Source organism: Eucalyptus grandis, chromosome 8 (assembly GCF_016545825.1).
Source record: "Eucalyptus grandis isolate ANBG69807.140 chromosome 8, ASM1654582v1, whole genome shotgun sequence".
In the NCBI taxonomy this organism is placed as follows: Eukaryota; Viridiplantae; Streptophyta; class Magnoliopsida; order Myrtales; family Myrtaceae; genus Eucalyptus; species Eucalyptus grandis.
In genome coordinates, this window is record NC_052619.1 from 65,644,984 (window position 1) to 65,668,715 (window position 23,732).

The window sequence follows — 23,732 nt, forward strand, 5'->3', positions numbered from 1 at the left end:
GATGAATTTTACTCGACCTGATATTACTTATGATATATGTAGACTGAGCAAATATACACAAAATCCCAATGATGATCATTTGACTGCTTTGAGCATATTAATGAAATATTTGAGAGGAACCATGGATTATGGTATTTTATATAATGGATTTCCCGCTATATTAAAAAGATACAGTAATGCTAATTGGATTTCGGATTCAGATGAGACAAAATCCACTAGTGGATATATGTTCACTCTTGGTGGAGGTGCTATAACTTAGAAATCAGCCAAACAAACAATAATTACTAAATCCACCATGGAGTCAGAGTTTATAGCTCTAGAATTGGCTGGCAATGAGGCTGAGTGATTAAGGAACCTCTTAGCGGATATTCCTTTGGGAATGAAACGGACACCTTCTGTGTCTATGCACTGTGATTGTCAAGCGGCAATAGCCATTGCAAAAAATAGAATTTTCAATAGTAAAATAGACACGTCTGATTGAGACATGATGTAGTAAAGCAACTGCTTAAAGATGGAATTGTATTCATCAATTTTGTAAAGTCAGAAGTGAATTTGGCTGATCCTTTGACTAAACCTATGGGAAGAAAATTAATTTATGACACATCGAGGGGAATGGGACTAAAGCCCATTGAGGAAAAGCAACAGTAATGGTAACCTAACCTATGTAATTGGTGATCCCATTAATTAGGTTCATATGGGTAATAACAAGTCACTTGTTGTTCTAGTGATGCATTATTAAAAATTATTGTCCATCCTAAGATGAGAATGGTGCAAAACTGCAAGAAAAAAGAGGTTGAGCTAAACTCTTAATAAAAGACCATAGCCATTATTGGTGGTGTATTAAGCTAAAGAATACACTTGATGAAATCATCTATAAGTGTGGAAAGGGGCCGCTCCTATGAGAATTTTTGGTGAAAATCTCTAAAGCACTTATGAATAAACCAAGCATGCGCATGGCCTATTAACGCCAAACCGCATTGAACAACAAAGTTTGTGGGAGTGCAATGTAATTGATGAAAATTATAATTCACAAAAGAAATTTTTGGTTCATAGAACTTTCAAACTTCACCAATAATTTCGTGAATTATATTTCATTTTTTCTAGGGCTGGTTCATAGCCTAACAAGTACTAGTTCCGATGCATTGCACTCCAATAACCCAGCATCATATTAATTTTTTTTTATTTTCAAAATCTTTTGAAATATGTGGGGGATTGTTGGATATTTCAATAATATTTTGAAATATTTACAATAATAGCTTCGATGAAAGTTATGACCGCATTGAAGACCATCATTATTTTTAACGATCACATAACGGTTTCTTAACGGTACTTTTCAATCGTTTTGTAACGTTTAATTTATTTCTCAAATAAATCCTTCATTATTTTACAATGGCTCTTTTAACGGCTCTATTTTGTCTTAATATAAAATCTCATAAGTCAATCTTAAAATATATACTGAATGAAACAAAGAATATTCTTTCTTTTTGAAATATTTCATTTCATTTTCCTTGCTGGGTTATACACAACGCTATTTCCGTTCCTTCTAATATTCAGTGCTGAATATAGAAGAAGGTCTATTGTATCTTGGGAAGATAGCCATTATAAGCCTATCGCACCGAGTTTCACACTCCGAAGGACGGAATTATCCTTAAAGGCAGTGCTTATGCTTGCACGCCTCAGACAAATTTATTTATTCTCATCAGTTTTTTTTTTCCCACGCTGTCCTTAAGAATAATTTCGCCCCTCGGAGTGCGAAATTCGGTGCAATAGGCTTCTGACAGCTATCCTCCCAAGATACAATAAACCTTCTTATATATTCCGCACTGAATATTAGAATGAATAGAAACAACGTTGTGTATAACCCAGCATTATATTAATTTCTTTTTTTTCAAAATATTTTGAAATATGTGGGGGATTGTTGGATATTTCAATAATATTTTGAAATATTTACAATAATAGATTCGATAAAATTTATGACATTATTAAAGACCATCATTATTTTTAACGGTCACATAACGATTTCTTAACAGTCATATAACGACTTTTCAATTATTTTGTAACGTTTAATTTATTTCTCAAATAAATCCTTCATTATTTTACAACGACTCTTTTAACAGCTCTATTTTGTCTTAATATAAAATCTCATAAGCCAATCTTAAAATATACACTGAATGAAACAAAAAATATTTTTTCTTTTTGAAATCTTTCATTTCATTTTCCTTGTTGGGTTATACACATGTTTCTGTTCCTTCTAATATTCGGTGCAAAATATAAAAAAATGTTTGTTGTATCTTGGGAGGATAGTCATTAGAAACCTATCGCACCGAGTTTTGCACTCCGAGGAGCGGAATTATCCTTAAGGATAGTTCTTATGCTTGCACGCTTCAGACAAATTTATTTATTCTCGTCAATGTTTTTCCTACAATGGGCACTCCTGAGAAACCATCGTCTCCCAAGGTTACCGTGCCTCTTCTCCGTTCGCTCCGGCCGAGCCGGTGCCGTCCTCCTCCGCCTCTCAGTCACAGCCCCCGAGCCAAAAGGAGGCCAAGAAATGGGGCACCCACGTCATGGGCAAGCCCGCCGTCCCCACCGTCCACCCGGACAACCAGAAGGCCGCGTCGTGGAACGCCGCTGACCACCAGCAGATCAGCCAAAAAAATAAAAATCTAGTAGTCAAGAGTATTTGAATAGTCCAAAGTCATCGTCCGATGTTTTCTAGAAGTAGGATACGCGGAAATGCTTAGAAAAAGTAATATGCCCATCTCCAAAAAAATAAAAATCTAGTAGTCAAGAGTATCTGATCTTAGACTCATGATGGACTCATTCCACAATATGAGGATCCAAATGAAACTAAACATCTCGTACATTGCAATATATGTGCTTAAAATGCAGGTTCTGTTTGCTTCTGCAGAAAAGAAGATAGTTCGTATGAATGCTGAAGGATGCATCATCAGAAACAAACACAGGACATTATCTTTTTCCAGATGGTAGTGCTGCTGAACAGCAGATGAAAATACACTAGCCAATAGCCCAAGAAGTCTAACAGTTGGTCTCGATTTGAAGGGAATTAGTCTAAAGGAGGCAGTCTCAACTGGGAAAGACGCAAAATTCGCCTAGAAACAGCACTCCTCCAACACGCAGCAGCAGCAGAGTGCAGCCAAACTGCAAAAGCACCCATATGAGAAATCAGACGCTCCTGGATGCGGAAGAGACGGTAATAAATTCCATTTTCCACAAGTAGGATGACACTAAGAGGCAATCAGAGTCTTAGTACATCGAGACATATGGAATCTCTTAGTTGAATCTTGACAGCAAGCCGACAAATCGCTAAAAAGGAGGAACCAAATTGAACCAAATCAAGTGAGGATTTTCACGATTTGATTCAGTTTAAGGTGGCCTTTTTTGAAAACCTTGGCTCTCAAACTGAACCACAAGCATGTTTGGTTCAACATTTATCGGACAGGGAAGCGAAATGAAGTAGCTAAGTTCTCTCTTGTACCAACCATTTGCAGAAATATAAATACCGTCGTCTGTAAGTGGAAAAACAGATGCAGAGGGGAGATTTTTGTCTAGACTACTCTGACTAGATCAAGCCAATAACATTAAGAAATCGCAACACGGAACGAAACACAATTGATTGGATAAATTTATTCATAGTAATCCCTTTTCTTTAGACGACAGAGTTATGCATACCATCCTTTAATGAGACTAGTACAACCGCAGTAGAAATCATCTCGCTCATCCTCCTGTGGAGGCTCCGGTGGTGGCAACGGAGGATCGAAGTATCCTTGGTATCCACCAGGAGGAAGCAGCGGAGGCGGGTATCCAGGCGGCGGTGGCAGAGGTGGGTACTCAGGCCGCAGTGGAGACGGTGGTCCAGGACCTGAATTTCGACGATCAGAGGCCGAAATCTTCAGCAATTGCATCAAGCCCCTGCTACTCTAACTAGCTCCTCCCCCACACAGTCACACTTGTACTTCCTAAACTCGAACAAAGAAAATTCCTAGCAAACATAGTACTACTCGCTAACATAAAACACAACAAGTGGAGTACCCGACGGGGGAGGCGGCGGCGGCGGGCCCTACAGATCGTGAGGAACCGTCAGGCTCTTCACATATTCTGATCGATTCACAAATTTTATTAGAAAATCAAACCTCAAAGTTTAGGTTAATAGGTGAAAAGAAGAGCATATAAACCTAGGACAAGCATTGTGAGGTTTTTTTTTAACGCCTCTCATGTCATGTGTAAGCCAAATCAAGAACAAAACTTGAAATAATCTGGGCAGAATCTAACTCCAATACCACATAATATTTTACGATTACGACATGATTTATCAATTTATTTGGTAAGAAAATAGGCAGAGCCTGAAATTATATCTTTACTCTGCTAATAAAACATGATCATCAATTGTATTATTGGGTTGGATAACCCAATTTACTAGCTAATCTACACACGCAACCTTCCCTAACGACGCAATTTATTTTTTGCATCTCTTGCGCACAGACTGGATCTTGATATAAGACTAAACCTGTATATAATAAGGGAGGGCAATAAGGGATCTGAAAAAATTTGAACTCAGAAACTCCTACTTAGAAAGATCGACCGAGAATTAAACTAATATGTGGAATGGGACCACGTACGTGTGTATAAAAAGCGTATAAACCAGTGATGGACGAGCCAGATGTAATATATAGTTGCCAAGCTTGATCTCAACATCTTTGATCATTATTCTATAGTTGCTGATTCCCTTTTGCAAAGAAATCGACGGAACCGCGTGAGAAAGAAAAGAGATGGGGAAGGTAAACTCCAGTCTGTATACGAGAAGTATTTCGATGCTGAGCGAGGATCTGTGGCGCTCGTTCTTCCAAAGGAGACTTCCATGTATGGCAATTTATCTACCGTAGACCCTCCTCAAAGTTCCGAATTTTCACTGCAAAAAGAGGACGATAAAACTTCCGCCGAAGAAGGGAAATTTGCCAAAGATGGAAAAGAGATTTGAATGGGTTAGTTGGAGCAATGGGTTGCGGATTCGAGTCCAACCTCTTCCTTCTCTTAATCTAAGGAAGATACAAGGCCTCTGGCATCTCATGTAGTTGAAGACAATATTCTAGGAAAAACCGATATTCAGTCTGAAGGGGTGCATGAACCCCCAGGTCGATTCAACGCTTCATTGATGGATTCTCCTTGTTGTGATCGAGATGCCATGTCAATCTTAGAGCTAAAATGCTCAATCCTCTTAGTGAGTTGTGGACACATGCATTTAGTCCTCATGCTGATGCAAAACATATCATGACAAGCAAAAATCTTAATAGTTTGGTATCAACCTTTGAGATCTACTATTTTGCGGTCCAGCAACTATCAGTCCACGAGGAATGACTTATCAAGCAATTGTTGAAGCATATGCCTGGGTATACCAGAAAATCATGATCCCAATCAACAACAACAACAACAGCAACAGCAGCAGCAAAATCTTCATTGGAAGTTCTCGAAGACTGAAAGGGAGAACTCCAGCACACTTAAAAGCAACAACCTCTACATTATTGTGATAACGCATTATTATCTTGCCAAGACTATAGATCTGGATACAATAGTGGCCATTATAGATGCCTTGAAGTCACCACTTCTCAGCAGCCATTGCTTGACAGTCAATCAAGATCCATCCAAAACGCACCTCACATTAGCCATTAAGTCCTCCCAGATTGCAGATGGGAGGTGACGTTCCGCTGGAGTTGAACTCACTGACAGGGCAGGCCAAAAGAGGAGGAATGACCAGATCGGGTAGACGGTCATAATCTCCACCGGTGACTCCTGGAACAATGAAAGGCCTTGAAGGAGGAAGGCCAGTTCACATAAGCATCGGCCTTCAAATCCACAAATTAATGTCCCTGTCCCTCTTCCTCTCCTGCTCCTCCAACACCTCGAGTGTGAATTTCTGCTTCCAATCAATCTCTCCGCTTTCTATCCGCTCTCCAAACTCCTCAACATACTTCTGCTTCCACAACTCATTTGTGGACGTCAGGCGCTGTAGTTCAGGAGACACACACGCTACCCTTGCAAGGTCAATTCCAGAAAGCAATTCGAAAATACTGAGCTTCAAGTCCGTGGGTAGGCTTGTGAAGCAAGGTGGAAGCGGCAAACCAGCTCTATCAGTTAGTTCTATTAACAGCGGCCATGCCAAATCACCTTTTACAATCTTCCAAAACTCAAACACTTCTTTTTCAGTACTCGAATTGGAAAATCCACCATCCTCATTCACTTCCACATTGTCACCGCCTTTTGCCCACATCGCGTCTATAATAGGAGCAAACCTGCGCTTATCCAAACGGACCACACGCGAATCCGACTCGACAGTCATTGAGTTATCTATACAGTGAAACTTCAGAGCAACACTCTCAGCCACATTCGGACTCTGCACCCTATCCACGAGCTCAGGCAGGCTGTACTGCAACGACATGGTAAACGGCCTTTGATCGGGGAAATCAAGCTTTCCAGTCGCCGGATTGACAACGACAAAACCTGATTCCAGCATAACAGCGTGCACCGCAATAACAAGAAGCCTATGGTCACCACCGTCCCCACCCAATCCTTCTTTCAAAACCTTCCTCAGAAAGGAAGGCTCGGACAACTTACAGCGGACCCCCGCCGACCCATCCGCAGCCAGAACAGAGACGGAATTACCTGGATCCCCGGCGCTCCTGGAAGCATCTTCAGGCTCCAAATCCGCAACCTCCCCAGGCGGTCCCCCGGGCAGACCGGGGATGAGGGAGTAGTAGACGAGGTCGCCGGACACGAGGCCCAGGGACCGGAGGGAATCGGTGGGATCCGGCGACTGCAGCTCGTCGGTGCGGTTGAGGGAGAGGCGGAAGGAGGAGCCGGGAGGGGGCGGAGGGGAGAGGCGGCCGGCGAGGATGCGGCGGAGCTGGGGGAGGGAGCAGGCGTCGGGGACGTCGAGCTTGATTCCGTCCCTGGATTCCAGAGATCGGAGACGGAGCTTCATGACGGATCGATCGACCGGCGCGAAGTTCAGCTGCTTGATGGAGGGGTCGGCGGGAGCGGGCCGGGCTTGGGGAGGTGGCGGGTCGTGGCATTCGGGCGGGCCGAGGGTGGGTTGGAGAGATGATGGGAAATAAGAGGGAGGAGGAGGAGCCACAGCCATTGATGGTGATTTTTTGTTTTTGGTCGGTGCCATTAATGGTGATTGGATTGAAATTTTTTGGTTTTGGATATAGGTATATAAAGGGATAATGGTGGTTCCTTGTGCGAGTGTGAATGGGTGGGGAGGGAGAGGGACTGAGGATTAGGGGTGGAAAGGGACGGTTGCGTTTCGGAATTTTCTTTGGATTGAAGTCAGAGATGGACTTGTGATTTTTACTTCGAGAGAATGGCCAAAACGTCGCCTTTTACGACGGGTGACGACTTGTTTTGATTAATTGACTATATCTTAGCCACACATTTTCCATCTTCAAAATAGGAGATCCACTTATCATACGAAAATGAATTTTTCATTTAAAAATAAAAAGAAAACGATTTTCTTGTCTTATTCGAAGAAGGAAATTAAAGTGATAATATTGAAATAGTAAGAATGTAATTATCCTGGATACTTTGAACTTTCGATCGATGTAGGATTTTGTAATCGAATAAGTCATAATTATGGAGAAAGGCTCGTTAATTTCTACTTCTTTGTTTTATGTATAATCGATATCACTAGTGTTGATTTTTTGTCACTAGAGAGCCCTTCTAGAACAATTTGATTTGAGTGAAAAATAAATCCCGATCATGATTAAATGAAGACAAAATCATGCACTGCAATGAAAGAGGAGTAATGCGCATCTCCAGTGTACTTATTTTGAAAACATAAAGTATGTAGATCATAGCCTAAAGAGCCAAAAGATTATATTCTTTCCCGTGCAAAGAGATTTGGGTTATAACCAGTAGGCAGTAACTAGAAGATTTACATTATAAGTAAAAGATGGATAATCCTTGTGTGATTTTTTCTCTCTCCCAAAACTTGCATGTAAATGTGGAGGGACTCAAGAGACTCAGTGAACATATAAATTATAATATTTCACCACTTCCTCACCGAACTTCGTCACCGAACTTCGTGGCGTCGATTCTGCGGCGCACCTGGAAGCTGAGAAAATATTGGGTGGTCCGAGACCGCCACGTCAGCGTGGTCCCGGACCACTCATATGGCGCCACATAGGAGGGGAGGGGGACAAAAGAGAGAAAGAGGAGAGAGAGCGTCAGAAAAGTGGGCCCCGATTTTCGTCCTTTTCCGGCTTCCCCATACACGTGGCGCCGTGTGAGTGGTCCGGGACCACGCTGACGTGGTGGTCCCGGACCACCCAATATTTTTTCCTGGAAGCTTCATTCTATTCCATATTCTCTTGCTAAGGACAAAGCAGCCGCTGATCAACGGGCCACGCAGGCGAGACGCTTCTTCTTGTCTTTTGCCAATCCGTTTACTCAAATGCCCCTGCCACCTTCTCGAAGATCGAAACGGAAGTAAGCCAAGCTCGATCTCAACATCTTGATCATTATTCTATAGTTGCCCATTCCCTTTCTTAATTGCAAAGAAATCGACAGAACCGCGTGAGAAGAAAAAGAGCTGCAGATTGCATCACGAGAGTCCCCATTGAAATCCTCTATAAAATCGCTTCCTGTCTATTGTTCAGACAAAACATACCATCTTTTGTGTCCGGATCCTGAAGTTTAGCCGAATCACTTCCGCTTCTCCTCGTTGCGATCATCAGCCATGGCGGGCACTCCCGAGAAACCATCGTCTCCCAAGGCGGCCGCGCCGGAACCGCCCCAACCCTCTTCTCCGTTCCCTCCGGCCGAGCCGGCGCCGTCCTCCGCCTCTCAGTCGCAGCCGCCGAGCGAAGAGGAGGCCAAGAAATGGGGCACCCACGTCATGGGCAAGCCCGCCGTCCCCACCGTCCACCCGGACAACCAGAAGGCCGCATCGTGGAACGCCGCCGACCACCAGCAGATCAGCCATCAGCCCTACATCCAGTACGAGCCCATCGATCGTCCGAGCAGCAGCCCGCTCGAGTCCGTGATCCACATGTTCAATACCTGGAGCAAGAGGGCCGAGACCATTGCCCGCAACATCTGGCACAATTGTAAGTACCCAAATTCATGCCGTGGCACAAAAACTTTTCCTACAATATTACGTACTGATGGGCAAGCTTTGAATTTAGAATCTAATCATGCCAAGATACTAGAACTGAGCTGAATTATGAACTAGTTGAAGTTTAAGATGCTGTTGTGCGATTGAAATTCCGGAAGAGACACGAGTCTGCCACTTCTCCCACAATCGTATGTTGATTCTTGCACGAAAATTTTGTGCATAAACTAGGAGAAGATTGAGTCAGGAATTGATAAACTAAGTTCAAAATGTTCTTTTGCTTCATTGATATTGACGATTGCTGTGCGCACAAATCTGCAGTGAAAACGGGGCAATCGGTGTCCGGAGCCGCGTGGGGCAAGGTGAACCTGACGGTGAAAGCCATATCGGAAGGAGGATTTGAGTCGCTTTTCAAGCAGATCTTCACGACCGATCCGAATGAGAAGCTGAAGAAGACCTTCGCTTGTTACCTCTCGACATCGACGGGTCCCGTCGCGGGAACGCTGTACCTGTCCACCGTTCGCGTGGCCTTCTGCAGCGACCGTCCCCTGACCTTCACTGCACCGTCAGGTCAGGAGGCTTGGAGCTACTACAAGGTAACAATGGTTTGATATCTACAAGATCAAAATCATCAAACATTCAAGATAAATTCGTTTGCTGGAACCGATTTTGATAAAACTGTATCTTCATCACTGACTATTTAATCGCTTGTGTTTCAAACAGGTTATGATTCCTTTGGCGAACATCGGGACAGTCAATCCTGTCGTCATGAAGGAGAACCCCCCCGAGAAGTACATCCAGATCGTCACGACGGATGGTCACGACTTCTGGTTCATGGGATTTGTTAATTTCGACAAGGCGTCGCACCACCTCCTGAATAGCCTCTCGGAGTTCAGATTGGTCCCCCAAGTCGCACACTAGTTGAATATGGCTTGATTTTGAGCTCGGCATCAGTTTGTTGCGTCTTTTCCAGTTCTTGTGAGCAGCGAATTTTGACATTGTGTACAGCAGTCTTGAGGGTGTGATATTGCTTCATTGTTTGTTGCTACTCTTTTTTTCCCATCACTTTAGTCTTATGTTACAGATGCACATTCATGTTGGTTGTAAATCTTGTTCGTAATAACAGTGGATTAGACCTATGCATTTTTGTCTATGGCTATAAAACTTGCTTGCGGTTGCATAATTCTAATAAACGACGCACTTTTTCAAAACCATATGCAAGTGATGCTGTTGAATGCAATCCAAACCCAACAGGGACTGTGGGTAGAAATTCGGACACGGATAACTCATGCGATGAACCACGAGTTCCGCAGAAGTGAAGTTATAATGCCTACTTTCTCTGTGATCGGCGAACGCGAAGGACCAGATTTACTACTTCTGTCCGAGAAATTCATGTTCTTTGTCTCTAGGCAAAGTAAATGAACGTTTTCTGCTTTGGGAGTTCATGGCTGGTTATGCATTTTGCGCAAGCCCGCGTAACTCAAACTTAGGTGGGTGAAAGGCCGAAGCTCAGCCCAAGGTCTCCTCCTAGTTTCCGTTCTTCACTGGGCCGGTCCTTGATAGAATGCACAATCAATGGGAAAGCCCAATGCAACAACATTCTTCTGTCTGTCTGCAAAAGAGACAAAAGGCAAAAATTTACTAGACTGCACCGCAGGGTTTATGTACCAAAACCCATTTAAACCATCAATCCCATGTCGAACACGATAAGATTCCATAATACTGTCGTGCCTGAACTTGGATGGCTGTGCCCGGTGCATTCGAACCGAAGCTCGGGGCCGGGATAAAATGTGAATAACTGTTGAGACTTGAGCTTGAACCTGATCTTCTCTAATGTCTCAGGGACATGTCAGCTGGAAAAAGATGAGAGTCGCCGGACAGCGAATGTTTAGGACTTAGAGACTTGGCAGGAATGTTCTTAAACAAACAGATTCACCTCGCAGACAGCACGCAAGAACAGAGCACTTAACTTTGTCTGACAGAGTCTCAGAACGAGTGCTGTTAAAAAAATCTCTAATGCTTGCATTTTCAGAGGTCATTAAGTATAATCTCGCCCAGCATAAGAAGATTAAGAACAGGCCTGCTAGAGACTGCCCCTGAAAAAAGCCCCACCTTTTGAAACCCGTTAAATCCCCAGAGAAAAAGAAAGCCTGATGACCCTGTCACTGGTTTCACCATATTAACTCAAGAACACAGTGAGAAAAAAAGCGCACTACCGATGCGTTGCGAGTTTTAAGATGCCGAAGACAAAGATGCAAATTGGGAAGGAAAGACAAGGGAATAAAGACGAAGGAACCGACACGGCGCGCAGAGATTCCTCTCCATCAGGAACGTCCTTCCATGAACAATACACGACCGAAAAAGAAAAAGAGTTTAGGAAAGCAAAGTGGCGCATCTCATCAGTCGCGGTTTTTGTCATTGACCAAACTGATTTGAAAGAAAGACACAGAAAAGACGAGGTCTAGGAAAACAGGAACGCTAGGGGAGAATATTTTCAGAGGGGAAACTCACTTGTGATAATTCAAATCAATTAACAAAGGGGGGATGTGACTTGCACTGAATTAATTATCAAGAAACAGATAAGCCCTTTTCTTTCTTTTCTCATCTTCTATTTTGGAAAAGAGAAATGATTGGAGTTATCATGTAGAGCCACGGAAACAGCTTACACATTTTTACATAAATATGGAATTACGCCCCAGAGAGAGAGAGAGAGGGGAGAAAAGGGAGGGGGGAAACTGACAATGTAGTCCCAATCTGCAGCACACTTTCCATCAGTCCCTTTCGGAAGCAGGCGGACTGCATAGATTCCCTCCTTTGTGCCAACCAACCATTGGAAAAAAGGTTGGCTCTCTTTTGAAACGAAGACAAAAGACAGTAAAAAAGGGGAAAGGAGTTGCTGGGTGAGGAGGGAGGAGGGAGGAGGATAGGAGGAAGAAGGGCTTCTCCATGTCACGTTCCTTTCGACACGCTATTCTCATCTTTTAGTTTGCATTTTGTAGCTCGTAGCTGTTCATCTCTCTCTCTCTCTCTCTCTCTCTCTCTCTCTCTCTCGCTGTGGGTGTCTGACAAATAGAATCTTTAAGAACAGAGGCCCGCTTTTTCCTCAGACAGAGCAAGCAACTGCAACATCTCTCTCTCTCTCTCTCTCTCTCTCTCTCTCTCTGTGACCATCTTTTTGCTCTGATAAGGCGGAAGAGGAGCACCATGCATGCATCGAATCGTCGGATAGTTCCATCTTGGGGCAAAGGAACCGTTTACAAGTCCGAGTTACCCACGACCCGGAAGTGCCCTCGAAGCTCGGAGAAAATTACCTCCATGCCATTGGTGTGCGTCCGGTCTTTGTCAAGCCAAATCCGGTCATTATTTGATATTTCGCTCCTTCGAATTTGCCTACCAGATTTCCTCAAACGTATTTTGTTCATTCGATTGAATTTATTGCCTTTAAAATAAGGCCGAACCGAACCATACTCACTCATAATCAACGAATGGCCATTAGGAATTTCTTGACTTAAAAATAAGGAAACCAAACTAAAAAAGGAAAAAGAAAGTGGGGGCAATTGCCTGATTAATCATAAACCTATAATAAAAATATCAATTTAATCATAATTTTTTCAATTTTGCAAATGTAGTTGTCCAGTCATACAAATTACAAAGTAAATTCTGGTGAAAATTAATAGGAATGACTATATTAGAATTTTGGGCAAACATTTAGGATTGAATTGGCAAAATTGAAAAGTTTAAGACGAAATTGACATTTATATAATATGTTCATAACTATCGACTAATTTTTCAAAGAAAAGTGACATACATATCAAGAAAAAAATGGTGGAAAATTTTTATTGTACAAGTAGTGTTGATTGGAAACATGTGTGCTTCTATACTAGATAACTAATCATTCATGCATATGTCACGATCCATGATCCTCCCTTACTTGCACACTCTTGTGAAGTGAAGCTTGAGGTTATCAAGTAAAAAATAAGTGGCGTAGAGGAGATGGGTACAGCTAGTTCGTGGAAGTGGCGTCCGAACTGTTGGTATTAGGAGTTCTAGGATAAAAAGATTTTATCTCTATGGAGCTATGAAGGTGAAGTTGCCTCCTATACACAAATTGTTCGGGAGTTTATGTCACTCTTTAGATGAGGCCATGGCAACCTGGAAGTAGTTGTTGTGCCTCAAGTGATCTCCTCTCTCGTTCGATGGACTCGACGTCTAAGCAAAGCCAAGTGTGGTATGGTCAATTATGAAGATATTATCCATAGCATTATTCTCTAGAACAGCTATAGTAGAAAGGCTGGCCTGTTGCTATTATCTCACCAAGTGTCACACAAGCTATTCCACAACCAAGGAAATCCCAACCCATAACAAATGATGTCAGAGTAAGATCCCTCTAGTAGGTGAGTTTAAGTCGGAGAAAATCTATGTTCTATCTAGTCAAGGCGAAAAATGAATCGCCGAGGCAAAACGTACTCGAATAAGGTGCCGCTCTCAACCAAATTCTAGGAGGACAATGGGGGCACAATAGGCAAATCTCAAGATGGTCCTGCTACAAAGTTGTCAACAAGGTGAGAAATTGCTATTGGTTTGCTAAGATCAAGAAAAACGTAGTAGGTGAGATATGGTGCTGCCAAATGGTGCAGTTGGCCCTAGACCCTACACTTGTCAAAGAACGCACAAGTGAATGAAGGTACCCGAATTGCTACAAAAAAAAAAAAAAAAAAAAAGATACCAATGGAGTGGCTTGTTCTGTTGGGCGAGCTTCCACCACTCATTTAAGTCCTGAAAAAGTGGCATTGATGGTCAGAAGCGACCCAAGAAAGCAGCAGAGCAGCCCATAACGAAGACATTGCGGAATTGAGAGGGAGAGAATGTCACAATTTGTGATCCTCCCGTATTCGTGTACCCTCATGAGTGGAGCATGAATACCCTCATGAGTGGAGCTTGGGGTTATAAAATGAAGAATGAGTAATATAGAGCGGATGGATACAATTGATTCATGAGACTGGCGTTAGAACGATTGGTGCTAAGAATTCTAGATACCAATTTTGCCCCATTTGTAATTCAATCATTGGGTCAAAAAACATAGCTGGCGTTGGCCAAGGTGCATGAGCTGCGAAACGATGAGCCAAAAGTGTTGCACAATGTTAGAAGCATTTATTGCGTATGCCTTGGAACTCTATGATTGGCGTAAACTTGATTGACATCACCCAGTTTAGCATGATTACCTCCTTATAAGGTGGAGAATCGTACATAATGGCGTTCTTATGCCACACGGCTCGATTGGGAAGAAGTGGCTTGCGAACGAAAGTTGTCGGTTCCATAAAAGAAATCAATGATGCTGGCGACTTTTCATTAAATGACAAAGCATAAATTAAATCTAGTAAGAGCCCTTTATTAGTTTGCAACATGTGCATATAAAAGACGTGATGCGTTGGACAAGAAGTGGAAATCTCTCTCTCTCTCTCTCGATTTTCAAATTCTTTGACAGATGATCATCAATCATGGTTTGCAGGCCGATGGTATGGGAGCATACAGTTGTTACGAGGTTATCTCATTGGCTGATTTTGTGCGGTGCGATGGACATTATTGGTGTCAATACCCGCTACGAGTTGACTTTTTATGCGTTGACGTGGTTTTGGTTTTGGCTTTCCATCGTGAGTTCGACTTTGATTTATTTTGTTGTGGCTGAACAATCGATAATGTGTATGGCCCGGCCTACGAATCCTCCCGACACCGTGTTAATGCCATATCGTTGTTCGGTTGCACGGATAAAGATCCTTTGTTTCTCGGATGGTGCTTCCGTTGATACCTCAAGACATTTTACATTTTAACAGTTGGTAAAAGCCTCATTTCCTTGAGCTGACGGCTGAGAATTATTGAAGCACCAAGGAGAACACTGTACGAGTAGAAGATATGTGCCCTAATTGCATCAAAAGGATGTTGTACCATGTACCGAATATGGTCACATACATTGAATGAATCTCTCTCTCTCTCTCTCTCTCTCTCTCTCTCTCTCTCTCTCTCTCTTTCTCAATTGCCGTTGTCGTCATCGCCTCCAATTCCTTTTCCATGTTGACATGGAGTTCATCGCTTTCACACAAATTCCTTTGTGGAAAAATGAAGCATTTATCACCAACCACCCCCCCCCCCCAAAAAAAGAACAAAAAAGGAATCTACACAGGTTAATTTAAAGAGTAAAATTACCAACTTTAGGGGCTTGTGATAACTTTTGCCTTTGTTTGATCGAACAAAAGGAATTTACATTTAGAAACAATTTAAGACTGCAATAAACGAATTAAAAGTTCAAAAATGACATCGCAAATTAACTAAGATTTAGAAATCATTACTATTGTTTTCCCAAAAAAAAAAATTGCATTGTTACTCTTTCTTTATATCATTATCGTCATCCCTAATCCATTTTACAAGAAACTTGGTAAGATTAAGGGGTACGTATTTGTTATGTTTGTATCATCCACGAGCGAAGAGATAAAGCTTAAAGTGCGTTTGGTAATCATTCTATTCCTGAAAATAATTTCTGATAAAAAAATGTTTTTTTATTATGTTCCCAAAAACAATTTCTAAACATTTTAAAGTCTAACTGCCTAAAATTTCTATTCTTGGAATAGAATTATGCTCAGCACTGTTCTTAAAATTTCTAATCCAAACCTTTTTCTTTTAATTTTTTAATGATTTTATTCTTTATTCTTTTTTCTTTTCTTTCTCTTCTTTTTCAAGCTCGGCGATTGGCCAAACGAGGGCCAACGAGACCACACCTCATTGGCTAAGCCTCACTCGACCAGGCGAGGCTCGCCGGTGTTGGTGGAGGTCTAGGCGAGGCTCACCTAGCCATCGACAAGGCCAAGCCTTTCTGATGATTAGGCGAGCCTCCAGCGAGTTTGCCAGACCTCCCCCAACCGGTCGTCAGCAACTGGCGGCAATGGACACCAATGGCATTGGTGGAAGAAGAAGAGATAAGGAAGAAGAAGAAAAAAAGAAATTCGAATTGGCTTAATTCTGAAATTATTCTCAAGAACAAAAAAGTAATTTTTTTTTACTCTTTGATTTTATTCTAAATCTATTCTCAAAACAAATTTGTTCCTAGGAACGAAAGATTTATTAAACGGATTTCCGTTCCAAATCTACTTCCAAGAATAAAAAAACAAAATCAGTTACTATTTAAGCAAGTCGCCAAACGCGCTCATTTGAACAATCAAACGTTGATTTTGCGTATCCTCTAATGCATGTTCCATCAGGATTCTGAAATGAATAAAGTCCAATAGGTTCACCTACCAAGATGAAAATCAACACGAGCATGTTACCTTGTTAGGTCTTTAAAACTCATCATTGCAGCTTTCTTGGTCCTTGTCTTAGTAAAGAACCATTTTTCGATAATTAGAAAGCCTATTGTGTAGACCTAAGATGGGTTGTCATGGTTGTTTCCGGGGAGACTTTTACATGTTTCGACAGTATGTAAAAAAATAAATGAAAAGTACCAACAATCACAATTTTCATTGTTTTTCTTGAAAGTATAAATCTACGATATTTCGTGCTTGGTGATTAGTTGGGCAAATGAGCAACCTAATAATTTCGCCACAATCTAGAATCTCTTGCAAACATGTGATTGCATGTACTTAAATCACGCGAGAAATCAAATTAATTGCCAAACGCCTAATCCGGCTACACCCACTAAATGAACTCCTAACGAAAACTGGGTATTATTTATATTGTTCTAATTTCAAAAGTCTATAGCAAAGCTCAACAGCCATTGAATAGAAAAAAACACCGGAGACTTATTCATCTTTGAGCTGTTCGACCAGTCAGGACACAGAAAATGGCACGTGAAGCTTGGAATCAAATGCTGGCCAAGGGGATAGATACAATGTAGCTCTTCTCTTCGCAAAAGGACTTGGTCACAGAGAGAGAGAGAGAGAGAGAGAGAGAAAGAGATTCTTCATTTTCCTACCTCCAGCTCGATCGAAGAGACAAAGGAAAAACACCATTGAAGATTAAGAATCGCATATAGCTTCAGATTCTTGCTCGTCTGCCATTCACAAAGGCTCACCGATCGAGAGGATGTCTGCAAATGCGACGACCCGGGTTTCGATTCGGCTGCAACTCCTCAAGTGTCACCCCCCCAAAAAAAAGAACTATGAAAAAACAAGCATTGCAAGAGAAGAAAAAAAAATGAAAAATGAACTGTGTCCAAAGTACAAACGATGAAAGAGAATAAAGAAAATGAGGGACACAAATTTGAGAAACCGAGGAAATGAGGAGCATCAGTACCAGCAACGCGTCGCAATCATTACGAATAATAAGTTATTCCCATCTCCTCTTTCTCCCACTTTGACCCTCTTCTTGGCTGGCTCTTCTTATCAGAAAAACTCTCTCTCTCTCTCTCTCTCTCTCTCTCTCTCTCTCTCTCTGCAACTCGAATGGGCCTCCCTAGATAAACTCCACACTTAGACAAGAGTAAAATAAACAAGAAAAGCAAGAAAGAAGATGAACTGAGGATGACAAGAAGGCAACGTGACTGCAAGGAATAGGGGAGTAATAAAACTTGCGACACTCGTCTCCCTTTTCATCAATCCGCACCAAAACCTCTTTCAGGCCGGAGGGTTTGTGACGGATGGAACAAAAGGGGAATCAAGAGAAAGGAAGAAAGTAGAAACAAAAGGAGCAAGATAAAAGAAGGATCGCCGAAGAGCGAAAAGAAACAGATGACCGAGATGAGGACAAATCAAGGAGAGCCCGAGACATTGTCGGACCGATCGAAGTGAAGAAGCTGGCCGCCACATTTGGGGCAATCCTCCACTTGCTTCGGCAGCATGAAGTACATTAGGCAGATCTTGCAGCCCGCGACGACCAGGACGTGGTCCTTCTCGCCCCGCGGTTGCTGATCCCTTGTCACCGCTGTCCTCGATGTGGAATGCGACGACTCTGACGACGATTCCTCGCTGTCGTAGGAGCTCTCGTCCGTCGAATAGAAGCCTCCGTCGTTTTCGTCTTCATCTGCGTCCCGCTTTAGCCTTGGGTCTTCTTTCGCTTTTGTCCCGTTTCTCCAGTTGATGTAGTATATCTCTCCCGTCTGGAAAACATAAATAGTTCGCACATTTCGTTCGGGAAAAATCAATGTCAATTAGCTGTAAAACTCAGCAAAACATCATTTTGATACAGACCCAGAAGGCTGTTCCTTCTCCTAGAGAAAAGCATAACAAGGTCAAGCACATGAATCATAGTTTGATGATGAAATGCCCCAGTCTGAAGATATGTATCTGCACATATCATTCAGACTAGACGTGAAGAAACAATACTTAGATCCAGACCCAGTAAAAGGTTTCTTTCACAATACAAGAGAAGTAGCGCGTGACCGTAGGGCAAGTCAATACATTCTCGGAGTATCATTTGGAAATCAAGGGAGATGATTAAAGCCGCAATTATAAGAAGTAATCACGAAAGACAATATTTTTTTGAGCTAGACCCAGAAAAAATTTTGTTTTCTTCCCAAAAAACTCGACAAGCGCCATGGCTGATGAGACGAATTGTATACCTTTCTTCATACTGTGATCTCAGGAAGTCTCAAAGTTAAACCTTTTTCTTCCCTGGGCATCAGTCCGCTAATCAAATGGCTATCCGTAGACGGTCAAAGCTACGGTTTTTTCCTCTTTGCAGCGGGCCTTTGGGGAAGGGAAAAAGGGGGTCAGATTCAGCGAAAACAAGGGGAAAAGGTGAGCTTCAGGTCGACCAATTCTAGGGTTCCATGTCCTATTCCTGAACCCTAGTTCTGTTCTGATCTCTGGGGAGCCCTCATACGTGGTGCAGAAAGCGAATCAACGAGCGCAATAAATGCATGCAGGACACACACACCACGAAACAACAACAGAAGCCAAAGACACAAACGAGGGAAGCGCGAGATCTGAAACATCGGCTTCCGCATTTATTAAAAGCTGTAAGAGGAAAGGGACTAAAACAAAGACGACTGATAAAAACCAAAAGTTCGCTCCTTTATTGATGCCCAGATCAGGCGAAACTCCAAAAACCCCAAAAAAAAAAAAAAATAGAGAGAGAGAGAGAGAGAGAGCAAGAAGGCGAAACCCTAGAAGCAATTAATGAACTGGAGAGAGAAAAGGAGATGAGAAAAATCAAATCTTTGGTGTGCGGGGGGAACGTACCGTTAGATCGAGGCATTGCTCCCAATGGTAAGGGAGGGAAATGTGGGAGTTGAGCTCGAGGGCGGCGTCGTCGTGGCCGGGATTGTGGGCCGACGACTGGGCTAGATCGTCAGAGCTGGACGAGCGGCCGATGCCGTCCCCGGAGGAGGAGGAGGCGCCGCCGCCGCCGCGGCGACGGTGGCGGCTGAGGGAGCAGTTCTGCAGGGACCTCTCGAGGGACGCGGTGATCGCGGCCATGTTCGGAGCCCTCATGATCGCTGCCGCTGCTGCTGCTGCTGCTGCTGCCTCCTATCCAGAAGATTGGGCGGTGGGCAGAGATTCGCTGAAGCTTGACAATCAGGGGATTTATATTTTCCCCCACCAAGCACGCTCTAGAGAGAGAGAGAGAGAGAGAGAGAGAGAGATGGAGAGAGAAAGTGTGCGTGTGTGTTGGGGTGGAAGATTTGTGGAATTATATTGGAAAGAGGAAGAATTGGGCTAGAGAGAGGAGAGAGATTTGACGGGAAATTCCGAAGTAAAAACGAAATTCTGGGGCCATTTGTTAATTTCCTCTTCTTTCCTGGGGCTACTTGGTAATTTGAGATGAGTATGTGAAAAAGGACTTTCGGGCCGCGTGCTGGGGGGTGTGACGATTCTCGTTTTACCCAAAAAATAAAAAAAAAAGGAAGGATGGCGTGTTCTCCACGGCCGAGACACGGCGCGTGGGGAATCGGGGTGGAGCGGGGCCCAGTGCTGGGGAGGCAGCGTGTCTGCTCTTCAGGGCTCTTCAGGGCTCTTCAGAAATTCCTTGGATATACTGTACACGCACCGACGGCGCGTGAGATCACGGCCGGACTAATTTTTTATTAACCTCTCTCCTTTTTCTTTTTTTCTTTTTCTGGGGGATGATTAGTTAGTAAACGATTTCGTTAATGAAAGCCCTTGTTAAGAAATCGATTAAGGAAAATTTATAAAATTTTCAATCCATCGATTTTATTTTATTTTTGGCACCCGGAATCTTGAAAAATCTACTTGCCCTAAACAAAACATATTTGTCGATTATCTCGAGACACTGATTAACAATCTCTTGAGACGAAAGGGGCGATTATTATGGTAAAAAGTAAAGTAAAGCAAAGAAGCAGATCTGGCTCGAGAAACGGACGCGATTACCAAAGAGAATGCCGGAACTTTCTTGTACAGTTAATGGGGTTATTTCGAAAACTTCAGTGCTTGAAAAAGCGTGGCACCATCATTTTGTATTCTTTTTATAAATATATTCGATATTTCAAATTTTAAGTTTTTCTCTCAGACGTAACACTTATACCTAGCATTCGTTTCAAAATTGCACTCGTAGATATGATCCACGATGCAGCATGATTGATTCGAACTTTGAAGTACGATGGTAAAAAATGGGAATTTACAAGATTAGAAAAAGAAAGAGTGGCGGGAGCTGGGTAACATGAAAGCCTGAGTTAGGTGTCGGACCCAACATCAATATTCGATACAGTAACTTTAAATCAAAATGCTTTTGTTAGAGAAGCAAGCCGATTATGTTACGCATGAGCTAGTTAGATCTGACTCGTGGATTACTCAATATTAGCTCGATTCGAGTGTGAGATTCTAAGTAGCTCCAGTACTTAATCTAATTAAAGTAGAGCTTTAAAATACCTGACTAGAGTAGCTCATAAGCCTGATCAAGCAATCAAGTTTCACACGGTTTGATAATATACTTACATATGTATGCATACATGTCTTTATACATAGAGTTTCAGTTACGGCGTATACTCAGAATTCGAGCTCGAGTTGCAATTTAATTAGGGTTTGCACACAGAAGCTCATTGCAGATCAAATCAAGCCAAAATCAAAAACTCGACCCAGTCAAGCTCGAGCTGAGCATCGAATCTTTAACTTCAAAGTGGAGTCTAGCTGGAGTATCGACTCGCGTTCGATTCGAGTCGGTTTTACCCTTAAGTCTCGAACCCGTTTAAACCCACGATCCTTAAAACTCTTCCGCGTTTGTCTACTTGTCCAAACATAGCATCAAACGCGAAAAGAACAAGAGAAAGAGAGGGAAACGGACGATGGGTTCATCGTTTGGACCATATCTGCGGAAATAGAAAGTCCGTCTGAATTTTACTGCCTTCCAGGATCGGGCGGGAGGGAGGGAGATGAGAATGCACTGCAGGTGGCGGAGTTCGGACAAAGGAGAAAGGCGCAGGGCACGTGGGCTGTGGTAAAGAACAGGAGAACAGGAAAGACAGAAAGCGATGGGGGAAGGACGCGAAGCATCGAGCGCATGCCCAAAGCCCTAGAGCCATGAAAGAGTCTCGCGAGTCCGATGGGTCGGTCGGTCTGTCGGTCAAGCCTCGCTCCCGCCCGCATCCTCGTTACGATCGGTCTTAACACGACCGTGTCTCTAATCTCGGACCGTGACACCGTACGAGATTCAAAACTCGGGACCGGAGGGACGGCGATGATCACTGCCTGTGGGGCTTGGGGAATCTCTACTGTGCAACCGTTGCCAGTACCACTGACACCATCCTTGCCCTACAGCAAACAATGCCTCCCTCTCTCTGTCTCTCTCTCTCTTTCTATAGTACAAAAATATTCCTTGTGGCCTACGCTCTGTGGCTGGGGGTGCGCATTGGACAGTCTATAATGTAACGCACGTCCCTTCAACCTTTTCTTGCTTTCTCCATTTCGGACATGGCTTAGGTTTTAGTTTGCTTAATCACCTGTGTATTATACACGGTATTAGCTGGTGAATCTTGCTGTATATACAAAAGGGTATACATGGCATTGACTGATATGATTGAATTTGGATCAATTTTTGTCTTTTCCCATCATTGTTTTTCGTTCGGAAAAACAAAAGATCTTTTGTCGTTTAAAAGAAAATAATTAGGAACACATGGGGGTGGCGGGGGATGGTAGGGCGGGTTTTCCAATTCATTCCCTTTGCACAGGCTGCGATGGGGAATTGCGAAATTTATTTTTAAAAAAATTGGTGGTAAAATTTATTAAATTTAAGGACTTTTGAAAGGAACATCCTCTCCCTCACCTGGCGTGCTTCTTGGTAGAGCTGCTTATTCCCATGGGCTCGCCTTTTCATGACCCTCCTCGTTAATTTCTTTTTTTAAATTTCAAGTATATTCTTGCATTAACGAGCTAAACTCGTTTTCTTAGTATTATTAATCCATGTGAATTCTTTATTGGGTCATTGACTAAACCTAAGCATCTCAATTGGGTACAGCCTACACTTGTCATCATTGGCATGGTTGGAGAAATGTGCTGCTTCTTTTAAAAATGAGAAAGGACGAACTTGGGAAGAAAACCCTTATATTTTTTAGGGTAGGAGAATGTTACGACTTCGATGCAAGATATGAGTATAAATGTACAGGAGGAAAATTTCACTGAGACATGCTTGAATATAAAGGCCAAATTTCGCAATTTATGTACCCCATCTTTGAATCGTATTTATTGACCGTTATCAACCTCGATTTCACTCATGCATAATACCTTACCATCTCAATTTCCATTTACTATCAAACTTTTTGCTATGACTATCTCAAATGAGTAAACTCTTACAGTCACGAAAAGAGGTCAAAAGGGAACCAATGTTCGGGTGAAAAAAATGGAGAAAATTTAAATTCTTATGAGGAGGGATAACAGAAACAATATCCGGAGTACCAAAAAAAGAGTCCTCCAAAACACACCTTTTGATCACCTCCTTTACAACCCGGTGTTCAATAGTCTGAAAACATGTGCCTACATTTGTTATCCTCAACAAGTACAGAGTTTAACCTAACTTCTGCAATTGATGATGTTTGCTATTCCAATGCAGTCGCGTGGTATAGCCAATCATTTCAAATTTTAGAACTATTTACGACAGCGGACAGTTGGGCTTGGGCCGCTGTGATGACAGGAATGTCTGGAGATGGGGGATGCCCACCGGATTGGAACATGACAACATGACCTGCAGAAATTGAGTTGGCAAAGTAGAAGGTAAAAATGGAGTGAGTTGTTCTATTTGATGTTGACTCGACCATAGATTCAGATTCTGCACCTTGCTAGGAGACATTCCGTTCACGTTCCTCTTATTTAGATAGAAAAAAAAAATTGAAATTGGGAAATTGGGAAATTGGGCAGCCACAAGAAGCCAAATGCCTTTTCTTTCCCCTTTTGCTTTGCCATGAATGTTTCCCTCTTCTTCTTTTTTGAAATTGAGGCTCAGTGGGCTTAACATTGTTTGTTATGTAGAGTTTGGCACTATTTTATGTCAAATTAGCTTGGATTATATCGCCCTAAAACCAACATTTTGGGATAAACTTCATTTTTACTTTCCCAATACTCTCACACGAGTTTTCTAAAGACTAAATCTAGTCTGCATCGTGCATTGACGTCGTTTACATAGACTAAATTTTGTTACAATGGTGTCCACATTAACTAAATTTTATCTA

The 23,732-nt window shown here is 42.5% G+C and overlaps 3 protein-coding genes across 4 annotated transcripts; 1 reads left to right on the forward strand and 2 right to left on the reverse strand.

The window, feature by feature from the left end:
• Positions 1-5,863: 5,863 nt before the first annotated feature.
• On the reverse strand, positions 5,864-7,156 carry LOC104414730 (F-box protein SKIP22). Its single transcript, XM_010025893.3, has one exon. It carries the CDS (start codon positions 7,154-7,156, stop codon positions 5,864-5,866), a length of 1,293 nt encoding a protein of 430 aa, XP_010024195.2.
• A 1,216-nt stretch (positions 7,157-8,372) lies between these two features.
• Positions 8,373-10,283, forward strand: LOC104414729 (GEM-like protein 5). 2 transcript variants are annotated; one of them, XM_039299161.1, is made up of 4 exons: positions 8,373-8,505; positions 8,676-9,125; positions 9,452-9,726; positions 9,854-10,283. In XM_039299161.1, the coding sequence occupies exons 2-4, from the start codon at positions 8,756-8,758 to the stop codon at positions 10,049-10,051; spliced, it is 843 nt and encodes a 280-aa protein (XP_039155095.1). In that variant the 5' UTR covers positions 8,373-8,505; positions 8,676-8,755; the 3' UTR covers positions 10,052-10,283. The 2 variants fall into 2 exon arrangements, with proteins under 2 accessions (XP_039155095.1, XP_010024194.2); XM_010025892.3 differs by lacking the exon at positions 8,373-8,505 and having other exon boundaries at positions 8,529-9,125.
• A 6,543-nt stretch (positions 10,284-16,826) lies between these two features.
• Positions 16,827-19,750, reverse strand: LOC104414733 (hypothetical protein). The gene is made up of 2 exons (XM_010025895.3): positions 19,297-19,750; positions 16,827-18,212 (listed from the first exon to the last, which is right to left on the reverse strand). The coding sequence occupies exons 1-2, from the start codon at positions 19,546-19,548 to the stop codon at positions 17,865-17,867; spliced, it is 600 nt and encodes a 199-aa protein (XP_010024197.1). The 5' UTR covers positions 19,549-19,750; the 3' UTR covers positions 16,827-17,864.
• Between the last annotated feature and the right edge of the window lie 3,982 nt (positions 19,751-23,732).